The sequence below is a fragment of the Trachypithecus francoisi genome, unplaced genomic scaffold (genome assembly GCF_009764315.1).
Source record: "Trachypithecus francoisi isolate TF-2019V2 unplaced genomic scaffold, Tfra_2.0 Lachesis_group9, whole genome shotgun sequence".
Taxonomy (NCBI): Eukaryota; Metazoa; Chordata; class Mammalia; order Primates; family Cercopithecidae; genus Trachypithecus; species Trachypithecus francoisi.
In genome coordinates, this window is record NW_022681474.1 from 36,703,164 (window position 1) to 36,721,716 (window position 18,553).

The 18,553-nt window shown below is 42.3% G+C and overlaps 1 protein-coding gene across 5 annotated transcripts in view; it reads right to left on the reverse strand.

The window, feature by feature from the left end:
- Positions 1-18,553, reverse strand: part of MICU1 (mitochondrial calcium uptake 1) — a 265,955-nt gene that overhangs the window by 100,524 nt on the left and 146,878 nt on the right. For all 5 annotated transcript variants that reach the window (XM_033209906.1, XM_033209905.1, XM_033209904.1 and 2 more), the window contains 2 exons: positions 2,018-2,100; positions 50-247 (listed from right to left, as the gene is read on the reverse strand). In XM_033209906.1, the coding sequence (XP_033065797.1) occupies positions 50-247; positions 2,018-2,100 (281 nt within the window). The remainder of the gene's footprint in view (positions 1-49; positions 248-2,017; positions 2,101-18,553) is intronic.

Genomic DNA, 18,553 nt, shown 5'->3' on the forward strand with positions numbered 1-18,553 from the left:
CCCATCAGCTCCACATGTGACGGATCTGCTAAGTCTAAGGAAGACCTACCTCGAGTTTCAGAACATCATGCTGAAGTTTACGCTGAAATTCGAGGAAGTTTTTGATTGTCAGCTTTCCCTTCAGATCAGCTCCAAAAAAGTAGGTTGTGAGGGCTGAACACAAGCCAGACTTGAGGGTGTTGCCAGTAGTCGGACGATCTCTGTGGCGCATACCCATACTGGTTTGGGAGCGAATGATGCTCTGAACCTAATACAGAATCAAACCCACATCCAGAAAAATATTAGGAAGTGAAAAAACATAAACATAGAAAAGTAAGAATCATACCTATTGTTTACTGTTTGCCTACTCTGTATTATAATTATCTCTTTTAATGCTTACAACAATTTTTTTTTTTTTTTTGAGACAGAGTCTCTGTCACCCAGGCTGGAGTGCAGTGGTATGAAATCAGCTCACTGCAACCTCTACCTCCCAGGTTCAAGCAATTCTCGTGTCTCAGCTTCCTGAGTAGCTGGGACTACAGGTGCACACCATCATGCTTGGCTAATTTTTTGTATTTTAATAGAGACGGGGTTTTATCATGTCGGCCAGGCTGGTCTTGAACTCCTGACCTCAAGTCATCCTCCCACCTTGGCCTCCCAAAGTCCTGGGATTGCAGGTGTGAGCCACTGCACCCAGCCTACAATAATCTTACAGGTCCTATTATTATCCTTGTTTTACAAATGAGATCGAAGCACATGTAATTAAATAACTTGCTCAAGGTCAAGTGGCTGGCAAGTAGCAGAATTAGGGTTCTAACACAGGCAGCCTGACAACTTTACAATTGGGATCCTCTTAGAAAATCTCTGTTCGGGAAAGGATGAACATTTGTTTTTGAGACTCAAAAACTCTCTCACGGCCAGGTGCAATGGCTCATGCCTACAATCCCAGCACTTTGGGAGGCAAAGGTGGGTGGATCACCTGAGGTCAGGAGTTTGAGACCAGCCTGGCCAACATGGTGAAACCCCATCTCTACTAAAACCACAAAAAGTAGCTGGGTGTGGTGGGAGTGCCTATGATCCCAGCTACTCAGGAGGCTGAGGCAGGAGAATCACTTGAACCTGGGAGGTGGAGATTGCAGTGAGCTGAGATTGCGCCACTGCACTCCAGCCTAGGTGACAGAGCAAGACTCCATTTCAAAAAAAAAAAAAAAAAAAAAAGGAGGGTCTTGCTCTGTCATACAGGCTGGGGTGCAATGGCACGATCATAGCTCACTGCAACTTCAAATTCCTGTGCTCAGGTGATCCTCCCACCACAGCCTCCAGAGTAGCTAGGACTACACGCACATACCACCAATCCCAGCTAATTTTTTTTTTCCCCTGTAGAGACAGGGTCTCACTATGTTGCCCAGGTTGGTTTCAAACTAGCCTCAAGTGGTCCCCCCACACCTCCACCTTCCAAAGTGCTGGGATTATAAGCACAAGTGATCATGCCCAGCCCAGTTTCTTACCTTACATAATGTACCTGATACTTCCTCCCACTTCCTGGAATATTTGCCCTTTTCCTCATTTTGAGAATACAAAAAATGCTTTTTCCTATACATACAGTTTTTCTGTTTTGAAATCACATCTGGCAATCATATATCTGGAGAAGTACCATGGCTCCCCAATGGCAGAAGTTCTATGGAAATGTAATCTATTCCTGGGAGTTAGAAGAAATTGTCACCTACTATAGTCAAAGGTATGGTACCATTTTTCCTTCTCTTATAGAAATCCTTTAAGAAAATATGTAGTCCTTGTATTCTGGAACTGCCTAGCACATAGCAGCTTTTTGGTAAATGTTGAATTGCCATAATTTAGCTTCCCAGCTAGAGGCATTATAACCTAATTTATGTTGGGGAATCAGAGAAATGACATTTTAGGTACTTCAAAAATTGGAATAGCCTCTGAGTATATTGACCAGGGCTAAGGTAACTCCAAGGCACATGAACATATATTTTAAGTATTAATATATTTAAAGGAACTCTCCAGGACAACTTGCCTGTTCAAACTCCTCCATATCTACTTCTCCATCTCCATTCAAATCAAACATCTTGAAGGCAATTTCAAAATTTCTCTGAGGAGCTGCAGAGGAGAGAAAAAAGATATTTAGAAGGCATTGACCAAAAATAAATCCCTTTTTAAAGAAAAACAAAAGGCTAAGCACTAAAATGTAGTATCAAAGTCACCGTAAAAGTGACTGAGTCAAAGTCTCAATAAATGGAAAATGACACTGCATTTATTGAGATCACCCTTTTAGGAATACTCCTTGAAACCAAAAAAGAGTAGTACTATGACCAGAAAGATGGCACTTGTCTATCTTTTTGTTTCAACGTTCTTTGTCTTAAATGGTTTAGCTTTGCTTTCAGAGACACCATCTTCTTAGCTGTATAATATTAATGTTGTTCTGTTGTTTGAATACGGTATTACTTACCTGGACAAGAAAGTGTGTCTAGGGTGAGACATATTGCTGCAAAGTAAGAAGTTGAAACACTACCTCTTAGTCTTGTCCTCACAACAAACCAGCTTTCTACTTTGTTCTTTCTGGTCTCTTTATTGTAATTACAGTCAGTAGTTCTGGGCATGTCACCCTGCCAACATGGATAATTTCAAGTTGGCTTCTTTTTATTCATTATCACTACAGCTCTATGGTAAGGCAGAAAAATGTGCCGTAAGGTACTCAGCCCCCTATTTCTTTTTTATTTTTTTGAGACACAGTTTCATTCTCTTGTCCAAGCTGGAGTGCAGTAGTGCCAACTTGGTTCACTGCAACCTCTGCCTCCAGGGTTCAAGTGATTCTCATGCCTCAGCCATGTGAGTAGCTAGGATTATAGGCGTGCACAACCAGGCCTGTCTAATTTTTGTATTTTTTTTTTTTTTTTTTGAGACGGAGTCTCGCTCTGTAGCCCAGGCTGGAGTGCAGTGGCTGGATCTCAGCTCACTGCAAGCTCCGCCTCCCGGTTTACGCCATTCTCCTGCCTCAGCCTCCCAAGTAGCTGGGACTACAGGCGCCCGCCAACTCGCCCGGCTAGTTTTTTGTATTTTTTAGTAGAGACGGGGTTTCGCCGTGTTAGCTAGGTTGGTCTCGATCTCCTGACCTCGCGATCCACCCGTCTCGGCCTCCCCAAAGTGCTGGGATTACAGGCTTGAGCCACCGCGCCCGGCCTAATTTTTGTATTTTTAACAGAGATGGGGTTTCACCATGTTGACCAGGCTGGTCTTGAACTCCTGACCTCAAGTGATCCACTCACCCTGGCCTCCCCAAAGTGCTGGGGTTACAGGTGTGAGCCACCATGTCTGGCCTCAGCCCCCTATTTCAATCATGTCAGCTGCACACACAAATTACTAAGTATACTTAAATGGTAAAATTAAGCTGAAGTTTAAATACCAAAATGAAAAAATGCAAAGCTTGACAAAGCTTTCCCTTAATGATGAAAGCTCTTCAAGGCTTCTTTAGTGTTCCTAGATAAGTCATAATATCTTTAATATACTCTGTGCATTGGAATAAAACATAAATTCAATAGCCCTCTTCCCTTCCCATACTAAATGTTCTGGTAAATAAAACTAAGTTGTTTACTTCTTTCCTTTGGTGCTTCAAATGTATAGAGCTCTCGAGAATAAACCAAAATAAAAATTCTACGTGTCCTTATACTGTTGAATTAAAATTTCAGTTACTATCATTTACATGAAAAAAGTAAAGATTTTATGCAGAGTAAAAAGTAAAATTAACTTTGTATATTATGCATAATTGTTAGAGAGGCCATATTCCCATCCTGCTCATGAATTTGTCAACAGCAACACTTTCTGGGTTCAAATTCCATTTTCAGAGAGCTAGGCAGCTAGGCTGGAAACTCCTGGTTTTTAGTTGCCTGGGTGAATCATGTGTGTGTCAGCTTCCAATTGTGTGCTCCACTTGACATTGACTTCCAATAGGTTTGCTTTCCTTTAGGCCACATACAGACAGGGTTTCACCATGTCAGCTAGGCTGGTCTTGAACTCCTGGCTGCAAGTGATCCTCCCACCTCGGCCTCTCAAAGTCCTGGGATTACAGGCGTGAGCCACCATGCCCAGCCTACAACTGCTGGGAAGGATGCAGCTGGGGGAATTAGTTTTGTATATTTATTATCACTTCTCAAATTTTTGCTACCTGAATGTTAAATTTTACTGAGGAGTTACTATGTGCCAGGCATTGAGCTAGATAATTGGAGATGTTTATTATTTGACTTCATACTCTCTATCTTAAAAATGTTCATTTCTTCATTTTTTAAACAAAGGAGGATATTTGGGCTCAAAGCAGTTAAATGGCTGGCTCAAAAATCACACAGCTCCTTTTTGGCAGAACTGGGAATTGAACCTAAGTCACCACTGACTCCAAAGCCTACAAACTTTATGTTCCACGGCCTCTAATTTGAACATAGAGGTACTTAGAATGAAAAACACAGACTCTTCATGCTGACATGATTTGACCTAAAAGCTAAGCAACAAAACAAGACTCACTGGTTGTGTCAGTCTCTGCAAAAGCTGAACATTCCAAGTTGATCATCTCAAGGAGATAACCAATATCACAGAAACACTGCCTGTGTTATGCTCAGGAGTTTAGGCTTGACTGTAGTAAACGGAAGATCCACAGGCAACACTAAACTCTCAGATAGGTTTGTCATGGGTTTTTGGTTTTTGGGACAGGGTCTTGTTCTGTTACCTAGGCTAGAATGCAGTGGCCCAGTCATAGCTCAATGCAACCTCAAACTTCTGGGCTCAAGCAATCCTGCCTCAGCCTCTGGAATAGCTAGGACTACAGGTGCATGCCACCAAGCCTGGATAATTTTTCTATGTTTTGTGGAGATGTGGTCTCACCATTGCCCAGGCTGGTCTTAAACTCCTGGCCTCAAATGATCCTCCTGTCTCAGCCCCCCAAAGTGCTACTAGGATTATAGGTGTGAGCCACAGCACCCAGCTGGTTTGTCATATGTTTTTTTAAAATTCTGATTATAAATCTCTTCAGCAGAAATGTCCTCTCTTATTCTCCTTATTGTGTCACACTTGACCCACTTCACTCATATATGTTATTTGCCTAATTCCTGTAGATACTTAAGAATGTAACAATGGCAGAAAATATGAAGCCACTGAAGGTTTTAAGCAGGAGAGTGACACAATCAAGCAATTATAAAGGACTTCTCCAGCTACTGTGTGAAGAATGAGTTGGAAAATAAATGCCAGCTTCAGAGAAGATCAGAAGCTCTTGTAAATGCTGAAAATGTGAACTGCGGTGATGGCAGTGGTAATGGAGAGCAGGGAACACATTTGAGATACCTGAAGAAGGCAGAAATTATAGAACTTAATGATTAGTTAGCTGTCATGAGTTGAGAGTGAAAAGGAATGACAGCATGACGGGCTTAGACTACTGTGTAGCTTGCATGGCATGAAGAAAGAGAGCAAATAGATGTAAAAGGTTTGAGAAATAAAATGAGTTTGGGTGGGATCTGCTAAATTCAAGGGGTCTCAGCTTATGCAGATGAAGATGTTCAGGAGATAGTTGGAAATATGGGTCTAAAGCTCAGCAGAGAGAGGTCTAAGCTGGGATTTATGGGCATACAAGTGGCTAGCTGCAAAGAACCTGAAATGAAGTTGCCCATGCAGAACTGAGGAGTGAGGAGAAGGTCAAGAAAAGGGTAGAGTGCAGGTGGAAGCCAATGTTTAAAGTGCAACGAAAAGGAAAGGAGGCAGTGACAGAGGCAGTGGCATCACAATATCAGGAGGAATACAGTCCAAATTAATAGAAATAGGAAAACATTTGGTAAGAGCCAAGTCAGTATGCTCCTATACACGTATTAAAGCAGTATCCCCATTCCCTCTCTCCACAATTACAGAGGTGACACAGACCTGCTTACAACTTCAACTTTATCAGGATCTTGTAGTCTTACTGTCCTGTGAGTTCCATGAAGGCATGTGCCCAGACCATTTAAATGACTGAATGCATTATTCTAGCAAATTATGGTTAATATCACCTCCTACAACTAAGGTGAAATACATTGTACCAAACAAAGTATACCCTGTAATGCTTGAGGTTTCTCTGTCTTTTTATCCTGGTATAGTTACTTTCAGAGTACTGGCTTTTTGTGGAGCGACTGAGAGTGCTTGTTAAAGTACATGCGCTGACACCACAGAGGCCATGCACTTGTGCTCGGGCCAATGCTGAGGCAAGCTGGGCTGCAGCCTTGGACATGCTCACTTTAGGCCTTACCAGACTCTCACGGCCCGTCTTCCTAGAAAGAGCTCTCAGCTTGTTCAATCTTCATCTGCTAATCATGTCAAAGCATACGGGACAAACTAGCCAAAAACAAGCTTGCTTTAAGTGAAACATGCTACACAGAATATGATGTCAAGCGATTCTCTTGTAAACTTATTTGTCTCCTCTCAAATGTAGGCTTCAGGGCAATTTTAAAAACTAGCTGTTCTGGAAAGCTTTATGGCATCCTGCGTTTATTCTAACTCATAACCTGTTTCCATAGAAAGGTTCTGAAAGATGAATTCTGCTTTTTGGGGTTTTTTTTTGAGACTGAGTCTCGTTCTATTGCCCAGGCTGGAGTGCAGTGGCACGATCTTGGCTTATTGCAGCCTTTGCCTCCTGGGTTTAAGTGATTCTCGTGCCTCAGTCTCCCAAGTAGCTGGGATTACAGGAGCACACCACCACCCCCGGCTAATTTTTGTATTTTTAGTAGAGACGGGGTTTCACCATGTTGGCCAGGCTGGTCTAGAACTCCTGACCTCAAGTGATCCACCTGCCTCGGCCTCCCAAAGTGCTGGGATTACAGGCGTGAGCCACTGTACCAGCCTGAAAGAGGAATTCTTTTGAATGCTAGGCTACTTAGAGTGAAGAGTGAGGCTTTGCCCCCTGCTGAAACAGCATAATTTACTTTCTACACAATTTCCAAAATGGTCTCAACAAGTGTTGGACCTGATTAGAACAATAAGACCCTACAGTAAAGTTTACTACTGTACACCTTTCGCTTAGGTTTCCATAACAATCTTTGCTACTAGGATACAGAGCTACATTAGGTCTGTTCTGGTTACAAGTCTGTTTCCATAATATTATTCCACCATTGACAATCATGACAGTAATAATAACAACTCTACACTGTTTCCTGAAGCACATTTTTTCTATTTTGTTTTAGTAAAGAGAAAAAAACATCTTTTTCTATGTGTAATGAGTCACATAATCAGATAAACACTAGCTGTCCTGAGACTTTCACTGGTTGATTTCATGGCTTTTTCTCTCACTGTTCTTTAATAGAAAACGCATAAGGAATGGTACAGGTAGGAATGGTTGAACTAAGGTTCTAATTCCGGCTTTTCCAATAACCTAATGAGTCATTTGCTGCCTTAAATTATTTTTTGGTAACACTGAAGGAATGATGAAAAATGAATAGGTTAGATTCTAAACAAGTTTCTTATTTTCTATTGGTTTGATTCTCCTATCAAAGAACTCCTATCTGTCCCATTCCTGTTTTAGAATGCTAGAGGATAAATGAGGTAACTGATATGCAATACCAGAGAAATCTGAGTTTTGAAAAAAACTTCAGGATATGTTCCTCTATTCAATGATGAACTTTCCACTGAATTTGTAAGGATGATCACACAGCCTCTGATTATTTCTGAGGGGGAGGTCACCACTTCTGAGGTGTAAACATTGTTGACCATATTAAATGAGCTGTTTTTTTTTTTTCCCTCATGCACAGTCCAAATCTACTCTGTGTAGCTCCTAAAAACTGTCCTAGTTTAATCTTCTTGAGAAATAAGAAATATATCTGCTTCCTCATTCATATGATGGCCCTCTGAATACATATCTTTGTAGAGACTTTATCACGTCTCTACAAAGAAAGGCTTCTTAGAACTTACTTCCAAAACTTCAACATCATAATAGCCCTCTTCTGGGGGGTACTTTAAATGGTCAATGACCCCCATAAATGCACTACCCTAAATACAGTTAATTTTGGACATGACATCTTTTCTAGAAATAGGAGGACAGGGCCGGGCGTGGTGGCTCACACCTGTAATTCCAGCACTTTGGGAGGCTGAGGCTGGCAGATCACCTGAGGTCAGGAGTTTGACAAGCCTGACCAACATGGTGAAACCCTGTCTCTACTAAAAATACAAAAATTAGCTGGGTGTGGTGGTGGGCACCTGCAATCCCAGCTACTTAGGAGGCTGAGGCAGCAGAATCGCTTGAACCTGGGAGGCAGAGGTTGCAGTGAGCTGAGATTGCGCCATTGTACTCCAGCCTGGAAAACAAGAGTGAAACTCTGTCTCTCTCTCACACACACACACACACACACACACACACAAAGCCGGGTGTAGTGGCACACGCCTGTAATCCCAGCACTTTGGGAGGCCGAGGTGGGCAGATCACGAGGTCAGGAGTTCGAGATCAGCCTGGCCAACATAGTGAAACCTTATCTCTACTAAAAATACAAAAATTAGCCGGGCATGGTGCCGTGTGCCTGTAGTCTCAGCTACTTGGGAGGCTGAGGCAGGAGAATTGCTTGAACCTGGGAGGTGGAGGTTGCAGTGAGCCGAGATCGAGCCACTGCACTCCATCTTGGGCAACAGAGTGAGACTTCATCTCAAAAAAAAAAAAAAAGAAAGAAAGAGGAAGACTGCTTCTTTGCAAACCAAGGGATTAGCATTATTATGAGGTTTTAGTGTCTTGCTTTCTATATAACATTAGGGTTGGAGAACGGAGAAGAAAACCTTGTAAGATTAGATTTCCCCCAACCCAAAAAAATGCCCCTCCCGCTATCCTTCTGAATACTTCAAGGTATGATGGCTAAGCACAGTCTGAAGGAAATCTTTCTGCCTCTCCCACAGAGTGGGAAAATGTTTCCATGGTATGATATGTTGCAGTTGTAGCATAGCATCTCCATAGGATGACTTAGTTTCAGAAAAGAAAAAAAAAACAAGATTATTTTATATTATTGATATGTTATTAGATTACTAAGAATATTGGCCAGGCGTGGTGGCTCACGCCTGTAATCCCAGCACTTTGGGAGGCCGAGGCGGGTGGATTCCGAGGTCAGGAGTTCAAGACCAGCCTGACCAACATGGCGATACCCTATTTCTACTAAAAGTACAAAAATTAGCTGTGCGTGGTGATGTGTGCCTGTAATCCCAGCTACTCAGGAGGTTGAGGCAGGAGAATCGCTTGAACCCATGAGGCGGAGGTTGCAATGAGCCGACATTGTGCCATTGCATTCCAGCCTGAGCGACAGAGCAAGACTACGTCTCAAAACAAAACAAAACAAAAAAAAAGGAATATTATATTATCATCTTAAACACACTTAAGCAACAGCAGACCAATTTTCTTTTTATAAACCTAATTGGCTTGTTGAAGTCTGATTTCATTTCTGGTAGTAACTATTTTACCAGTACTCTGAAAATCTGTTAGCCTTTTCTGCATTTTTAAAGTTTCATGGTAAGTGCCATGTTAACACAGCTAACAGAATGATGAAAGCTATGCGCAAAGTTGAGAATATTCCTTTTTATAATATAATGTACTTATATTAAGAGGTGGGTCTTTTTTTTTTTTTTTTTTGAGACAGAGTCTCGCTCTGTCACCCAGGCTGGAGTGCAGTGGCGCGATCTCAGCTCATTGCAAGCTCTGCCTCCTGGGTTCACGCCATTCTCCTGCCTCAGTACCCCGAGTAGCTGGGACCAAAGGCAGCCGCCATCACTCCCGGCTAATTTTTTGTTTTTAGTAGAGATGGGGTTTCACCCCGTTAGCCAGGATGGCCTCTATCTCCTGACCTTTTGATCTGCCCGCCTCGGCCTCCCAAAGTATTGGGATTACAGGTGTGAGCCAGTGCGCCTGGCCAAGAGGTGGGTTTTTATGATGCCCAGGCTGGAGTGCAGTAGCTATTCACAGGTGCATTTGTAGCACACTGCAGCCTTGAATTCCTGGCCTCAAATGATCCTCCTGCCTCACCTTCCCAAGTAGCTGGGTCTACATGTGTCTGCCACCATTGTGCCTGGCTAAAGTTAAATGTTTTACATTTAATTTTTACACACAGTTAACTGTGTAGTAAAGGCATATTTGGCCGGTCATGGTGGCTCATGCTTATAATCCTAGCACTTTGGGAGGCCAAGGTGGGAGGATTACTTGAGGCCTGGAGTTCAACACCAGCCTGGGCAACACACGGAGACCCTGTTTCTAATAAAATAAAAAAAATACACAAATATATACATATATACATCATACACACGCACGCACACACACGGACACACACAGAGGTATATTTATGTCAGACGGGGCATAATGGGACTAATACCTGCAGTTAATAAATTTAACTGTTACCCTTTCTGCTGCAACTCACAAGTACCAAAGTCAGGCTTGCCCTCATTTTTGCTTTGCATAATTATCTATTGGCTAAAACATCCACCATTAATCCTGAAACCTGAGGTCAATGGAGATGAAGAGAGTAACTATGGCATTTTGCCCTGGAATCAGGCAAATACCTTTTTTTTTTTTTTTTGAGACAAGATCTTGCTCTGTCACCCAGGCTGAAGTGCAGTGGCGCAACCATAGCTCACTGAAACCTTGAGCTCCTGGGCTCAAACAATTCTCCTGCCTAAATCTCTTAAGTAGCTAGGACGACAGGCATATGCCACCAGGTCCAGCCAATTTTTTAACTTTATTTTTTATAGAGATGGGATCTAGCTATGTTGCTCAGGCTGGTCTCGAACTCCTGGGCTCAAACAATCTTCCCACTTCGACCTCCCAAAGTACTGGGATTACAGCGATGGGCCACTGTGCCTAGCTTAGGCAAATACTCATTCCTGAAATGGCAGGATCTGGAATGACAAAAAAATAAAAAAATTCATATGGAGCCAGCTGGCTGCCCAGACAGAACCTGGGCTTCAGGGTGTAGTTGTCCAGGCAGCCAGAGACTGTGGTGGTTGTGGGCTGAGGCCAGCAAACAGGATACCAATCAGTCCATTTCAGACAGAGACTCAATCTGGGTGTGTGCCCCCTGCCCTGGTGGCATGTGACCCAATCCTGGCCAGCCCCAGCACCATCCTCCCTGAGCCTGAGACATGGTTCTTCATCTGAGGCATTATGAAGGCCACAGAGTCTTCCTCATGAGCAGCATCCCTCCTGGAAGCGGCCAGCTGGGGCTCTCTTGGTGGTAGAGATGGGGAGAAGCAGAGCTACTGCTGTCACTCTGCAGTGCCTGTGGGACTTTAAAGGCCGGTTGAAGTCTTTGGTTCCCTGAACAGCACCTTAGATTTCCTTGTATCCAGAACAGAGTTCATGCCCTTTACACTGTGTGTGTGTGTATATATATAATATAAATATATATATAACATATATTTTATATGTAATTTATATATATATATATTTTTTACAGAGTCTTGCTCTGTCGCACGGGTTGAAGTGCAGTGGCGTGATTTTGGCTCACTGCAACCTCCGCCTCCCGTGTTCAAGCGATTCTCCTGCCTCCGCCTCCCGAGTAGCTGGGATTATAGGCATGCGCCACCATGCCTGGCTAATTTTTGCATTTTTAGTAGAGAAGGGGTTTCACTATGTTGCCCAGGCTGGTCTCAAACTCCTGACCTCAAGCGATCCGCCCACCTTGGCCTCTCACAGTGCTGGGATTACAGGCATGAACCACCATGCCTGGCCCCTTTTCCCTAATTCTAAAGTAAAACAGAAAGAGGGCAGTTATCTCGGGGAACCACCGGGTCCTCTTAGCCATGAAGGCAATGAAACTGCCCCACTTCTAGGACACCCCAGCTGGGGCCAGCAATAGCCTCAATAACCATAATAGCCAGAAGCAGATGGCTGGAGGGGGTCTTGCTTGGCTGGCTCCTGGTCTTCCAGCTTCTGGTCAATGTGTGGCTTCTGTGCCTTCTGTCTGTGTTGTCAGTGGTGCTGGGAGGATGGCTGGGCTCCAGTGCCACTGTCTGGGGGCTGCAGGTCAACCGCACCTAGAATGCTTCATCCCAATGGCTGCTTGCTCTCCAAGCCCTGAGGCAGAAAAGCAGCTGCAACAGGAGATCAACCACATTATCCAGATGATGATTCGGGACGTTGGGTAATTCTGATATTGCTTAGTAAGCCAGCCACTGAGCAAGCATGGAGGAAGCATGGGGGCCATGAAGGGGCTGGTTCAGGAACTTAGGACGAGGATGGGCATGGTGGGACAGTCATGCGCTTGCCCAGAGGATTGTGATTCTGTGGTTGTCACCCGCAGAGCTATATTCAGGCAAAGAAGGCCACTGCAGCGAAGTGGAGTGATACAGTAGAACCCTGGGAGGCTTACTGCTGGGCTACTGCTGGGCTTCTGCCCCACATCCTGCTGTGCACAGCCCCAGTACTGAGATCACCTATTGTGGATTTGTTGCTTCAGAAAAACAACAAAAAACAAAAAACCCACAGACTATAATTGGTTACAAAGGACACTGTTATTCAATAAAATTAAAATCAAGGTTCTTTCTTCTGGTTGTGCTAGAATTCTAATTTAAAACGCTGTTAACAATGTTTTGATTATACCATAAGTTTTAGTTTCAAACCACTTAGTGATTTAACATGCTCAGACAAGAGTAAATTAGACTATTTCCTAAATACGTTTTCTGTGGTTGTGCAGCTGTATGCTCCCATTAAACTGCACTACCGGGGGACCAGAATACATAATGTACAACAGCATTCTGCCGTTTGATAAAATGGTAAGAAGTTTCCATGGCTAACTTTCGGAATACAATATCCAGAAATTTCCTTAGTGGGAGAACAAGACAATAAGACAATCTGAAGTAGCTAAAATTAATGATACGTAAATGCATTAATCTAGTTCTTCTTAGCCCTGCTCCTTTAACATAGAAATGAAAAAAATTCTCCTGGTGAAATGATGAATGCCAAGGACAAAAAACAACAATAATAATAATCTTCAGTCATCCAGGAGGAAAAGAAATTAGTTATCAGGAAGAAGAAAGTATTAGGTTGTATCATAATTCTCCACAACACTTGAAAACTACAGAGCAAGTTCCAAAGAGTCTTGAGGGACAACAACTGTAATCTAAGAATTCCATAAAAGAGAAGTCAGGCTATGTGCAGTGGCTCATGCCTGCAATCCTAGCACTTTGGGAGGCTGAGGTAAGCAGATTGCTTGAGCTCAGGAGGTCAGAGGATCACCTGAACCTGGGGAGGTTGAGGCTGCAGTGAGCTATGATCATGTCACTGTGCTCCGGCCTGGGCAACAGAGTGAGACCCTGTCTACCTCCCCTCTTCTAGTCCCCTCCTCAAAAGTGAAGTCATCATTTACCTACATTAGCAACAGAAGATATTCTCAGACATGCAAGGACTTTGAAATTGTATGATCCACATAACCTTCCTAATAAAAATTCCACAAGAAACAGTAACAAAAGTCTGGGACAAGGGTTGGTAAACTATGTTGGTAACCTGCTGGCTAGCTATTTGTTTATGTATTGTCTATAGCTGCCTTTGAGTTACAAGGGCAGAATCGAGTAGTTGTGATAGAGACATTATCACCCACAAGCCTAAAGTATTTGCTACCTGGCCCTTTAAGAAAAAGTCTGCCAATCCTACTGAGAAAATTCTTCAGCGAACAAGAAGAAAAATTAATCAAAATAAAGAAATAAAGACAGTAAAATGAGGTAAATTAAGATGTGAGCAATAAATTAGGTAACAAAATAAAATCAGTAAAACAGTCTTAAATTTAAATAATCACTTTGTTTTGTTTTATTTTAAACAGGGTCTTGCTATGTTGCCCAGGCTGGTCTTGATTTTCTGGGCTCAAGTGATCCTCCCTCCTTGACCACCCAAAGTGCTGGGATTGCAGGTGTGAGCCATCTTGCCTGGCCAAATAATCATTATTAATACAATAATAATGGTACCTGAAATTTATGACATGCTTATTATAAATCAGGATTATATAATTAACCTGTTATATATAACCAGGATTATATATATAACCCTTAATCCTCCCAACCAATCTGTGACATTGGTACTATTAATATCCGTCTCCAGTTTAAAAAAAAAAGAGAAGACTAAAGTAGAGATTATGTCCAGGGTCACAGAGCTGGAATTCAAATCCAAATAGTCCACTAGAGCAGGCACTCTTAGCTGTTACACCAAAATGGTTATAAAATAATAAAGTATGAAAAATACTTCTTAAAAGTGAACATATATAACAGAAAATTATTTAAAAATAAAGAGGCCAGGCACGGTGGCTCACGCCTGTAATCCCAGCACTTTGGGAGGCCGAGGTGGGCAGATCATGAGGTCAGGAGATTGAGACCATCTTGGCTAACATGGTGAAACCCCATCTCTACTAAAAATACAAAAAAAATTAGCCAGGCGTGGTGGTGGGCGCCTGTAGTCCCAGCTACTCGGGACGCTGAGGCAGGAGAGTGGTGTGAACCCGGAAAGCGGAGCTTGCAGTGAGCCGAGATCGCGCCACTGTACTCCAGCCTGGGCAACAGAGCGAGACTCCATCTCAAAAAAAAAAAAAATATATATATATATATATAAAATAATAATAATAAAGAGAACTTGGAACAAAAAATGCCAGATTGTTACACTGTAAAAACTGGGGAGAAGAAAGTGAAAGGAAGTTAAAATTTTCAACTTCCAATAGGAGACATCCAAAGATATGGATGGCTTCATCCGAGGTAAAAAGGTCAGTCACACATACACACATACACATATACACACACACACACACACATCCATGTGTGAATTTAATTTAAAGGTCACCATTAATAGAGTGTTGAAATTACCAGGGAGAAAAATTCAGTAAATAAATTATGCAAAGACCTAAAAAAACAAAGTGACAAGAAAGCATAAAAAACACAAAATAAGGTAAAAGAAGACCAAATAAATCTCCCCAAATTTAAGTAAACTAAGTTCCTCAAATTATGTTATTTATAATAGACATATCAAAAATAAAATGCAAGAAGATAATAATAAGGGAAATACAAGAAAATAGGAACATGCCAATAGGAACATGGCAATAGGACAAATATGTATCTTTAGGACCAGGAGAATTGATACATCAATATATGCAACAAAACATTACTTAGATATAAAGGACAAACTGACTAACATTACTAGCTCAGTTTTTGACATATTTTGTAGAATTTTTTTTTTTTTTTGAGACGGAGTCTCACACTTTCACCCAGGCTAGAGTCCAGTGGCGCGATCTCAGCTCACTGCAAGCTCCGCCTCCCGGGTTCATGCCATTATCCTGCCTCAGCCTCCTGAGTAACTGGGACTACAGGTGACCACTACCACGCCTGGCTAATTTTTTGCATTTGTAGTAGAGATGGGGGTTCACCATGTTAGCCAGGATGGTCTCGATCTCCTGACCTCGTGATCTGCCCACCTCGGCCTCCCAAAGTGCTAGGATTACATGTGTGAGCCACGGCGCCTGGCCATTTTGTAGAAAATTTAATGAGACCATGGAGAGTTTATAAATACTGACCACAGTTAAATTTGTTTTTTTGTTTTATTTTGTTTTGTTTTGAGACAGAGTCTCATTCTGTCTCCCAGGCTGGAGTGTAGTGGCGCAATCTTGGCTCAGTGAAACCTCTGCCTCCTGGGTTCAAGAGATTCTCCTAAGTCAGTCTCTCAAGTAGCCAAGATTGCGGGCGTGAGTCACCACATCTGGCTAATTTTTGTATTTTTAATAGAGATGGGGTTTTGCCATATTGGCCCGGCTGGTCTCAAACTCTTGATCTCAGTGATCTGCCTGCCTCGGCCTCCCAAAGTGCTGGGATTACAGGCATGAGCCACTGAACACGGCCTAATTTTTAATATACATATACACATGTGCACAAAGGGTCTTCAAAAAGTTTGTGGAAAATGCATATTATGAAAAACCTATGCACGGATTTAAAAAACAAATTTGCACCAAAATAAACTCATATTAACTTATGACATGTCTGAACAGGATCTAATTTGAAGCACTAAGAAGGGTAAGACATCAGAAGGGTAAGATGGATCACATGAGGTCAGGAGTTCGAGACCAGCCTGACCAACAGGGAGAAAACCCGTCTGTACTAAAAATACAAAATTAGCCAGGCGTGGTGGCACATGCCTGTAATCCCAGGAAAAAAGCCCCTATCAGAGCAACATAAATTCTGCTAAAATTGAAGCAAGAACAAACATCAAATTTATGGTGAAGCTTGGGTGAAATCACTGATGCTTTAGGAAAAGTTTATGGGGACAATGCCCCAAGAAAATCAGTAGTTTACAAAGGGAAAACTTGTTTTAAGAAGGGACGAGACAATGTTGAAGATGAAGCCCACAGTGTCAGACCATCCATATCAATTTGCAAGGAAAAAATTCATCTTGTTTATGCCCTGATTGAAGAGGAATGATGATTAACAGTACAAACAACAGCCAACACCACAGACATCTCAATTGGTTACCATATACAATTCTGACAGAAAAATTAAAGTTGACCAACTTTCCATTTGATGGGTGCCAAACCATTGCAACCAGATCAGCTACAGACAAGAGCAGGGTTTCAATGGAAATGTTAAACAAGCAGGATCAAGTTCCTAAAGCATTTCTTCAAATAACTGTAACTGCAGATGAAACATGGCTTTACCAGTGTGTCCTGATGACAATGCACAAAGCAATGGTTACCAAGAGGTGGAAGTGGTCAAGCCCAAGACCAGCGGGTCAGTCAAGAGCAAAGGTCGTGGCAGGAGTTTCTGCGATGCTCAAGGCATTTTGCTTGCTGACTTTCTGAAGGGCCAAGGAGATGTTACCTCTTCTGAAGGAGAACAATAACATCTCCTTATGCGAATGTTTTGAGAAAGCCAAAGCTTTAGCAGAAAAATACCCTTTAAAAATACCCTTAAAGAAGCTTCACCAGAGTTCTTCTTTACCACAACAATGTCCTGCTTATTCCTCAACAAACAAAGGCAACTTTGTGAGAGTTTCAATGTGAAGTCATTAGACATCCACCGTACAGTCCTGATCTACTCCTTCTGACTTCTTTTTGCTTCTTAATCTTAAAAAAAAATCTGTAAGGGGCATCCATTTTTCTTCAGTTAATAATGTAAAAAAGGCTGGATGTGGTGGCTCACACCTGTAATCCCAGCACTTTGGGAGACCAAGGCAGGCGGATCACATGAGGTCAGGAGTTTGAGACCAGCCTGACCAACATGGAGAAACCCCGTCTATACTAAAAATACAAAATTAGCCAGGCATGGTGGCACAAGCCTGTAATCCCAGCTACTCAGGAGGCTGAGGCAGGAGAATTGCTTGAAACCAGGAGGCAGAGGTTGCGGTGAGCTGAGATTGCGCCATTGCACTCCAGCCTGGGCAACAAGAGCAAAACTCCATCTCAAAAAAAAAAAGAAAAAAGAAAAAAAATTGAATATATTTAAGTTCCTACTTGTATATCTTTTTATTAAAAAGTTTAAGAGCACTTTTTAAAAAAGTACTTCTGTAATACGGCAAAGAATATTTATCTGAAACTAAGATTTACCATATGCTTAATTGAAAAATGCCAGACACATTTATTTTAACACAATGCACAAAGTCAGTATGGTCATTGCTACTGCTATTATATTGAAAGTTCTAGCCAAAGCAACATATAATGAAGTACACATGTTAGAAAAGAAAAAAATATTATATTACCCTTATTTGCAGATACTGTAAATGTTTTCCTAAAAAATCCAAGAAAATGAACCAAAGCTTTCAGAACTATTACTAGCAGTAACAGGTTGTTATAAAACGTGTATGTAACAGATTTCCCCTGCCCCCCACTGCTCCAGTCAAGGGAGATATAACAGATTTTAAACTGGGAAACTAAAATACTCAACAAGCTGCACCAGCATCTTCCTAATTACTCCTCTTCCCTATTGGCCTATAGTTTCTACTGATAAAATGAAATGTTTGTTGAGGCAAGATCAAGGTAAGTCTGAAGTTATTGAGAATGTATAGAGGAATTAGGATTTGAAATGGGTTCAAGTCTATACCAAGTCTATACCAGATAAAAAAATCTATTCTCGGGCCGGGCAAGGTGGCTCAAGCCTGTAATCCCAGCACTTTGGGAGGCCAAGATGGGCGGATCACGAGGTCAGGAGATCGAGACCATCCTGGCTAACACGGTGAAACCCCGTCTCTACTAAAAAATACAAAAAACTAGCCAGGCGAGGTGGCGGGTGCCTGTAGTCCCAGCTACTCGGGAGGCTGAGGCAGGAGAATGGCGTAAACCCGGGAGGCAGAGCTTGCAGTGAGCCGAGATAGTGCCACTGCACTCCAGCCTGAGTGACAGAGCGAGACTCCGTCTCAAAAAAAAAAATCTGTTCTCCTCATGCAATAATCATTTAGGGTTCGTAGAAATATTACATTACTTTAAAAATAATAACTAACAATTACTTAGGGCTCATGATATGGGTCAGGCACTGTTACTTAGATGTAACTTATAAGGCTGGGTACTGTGGCTTATGCCTGTAATCCCAGCACTTTGGGAGGCTGAGGCGGGTGGATCACTTGAGGTCAGGAGTT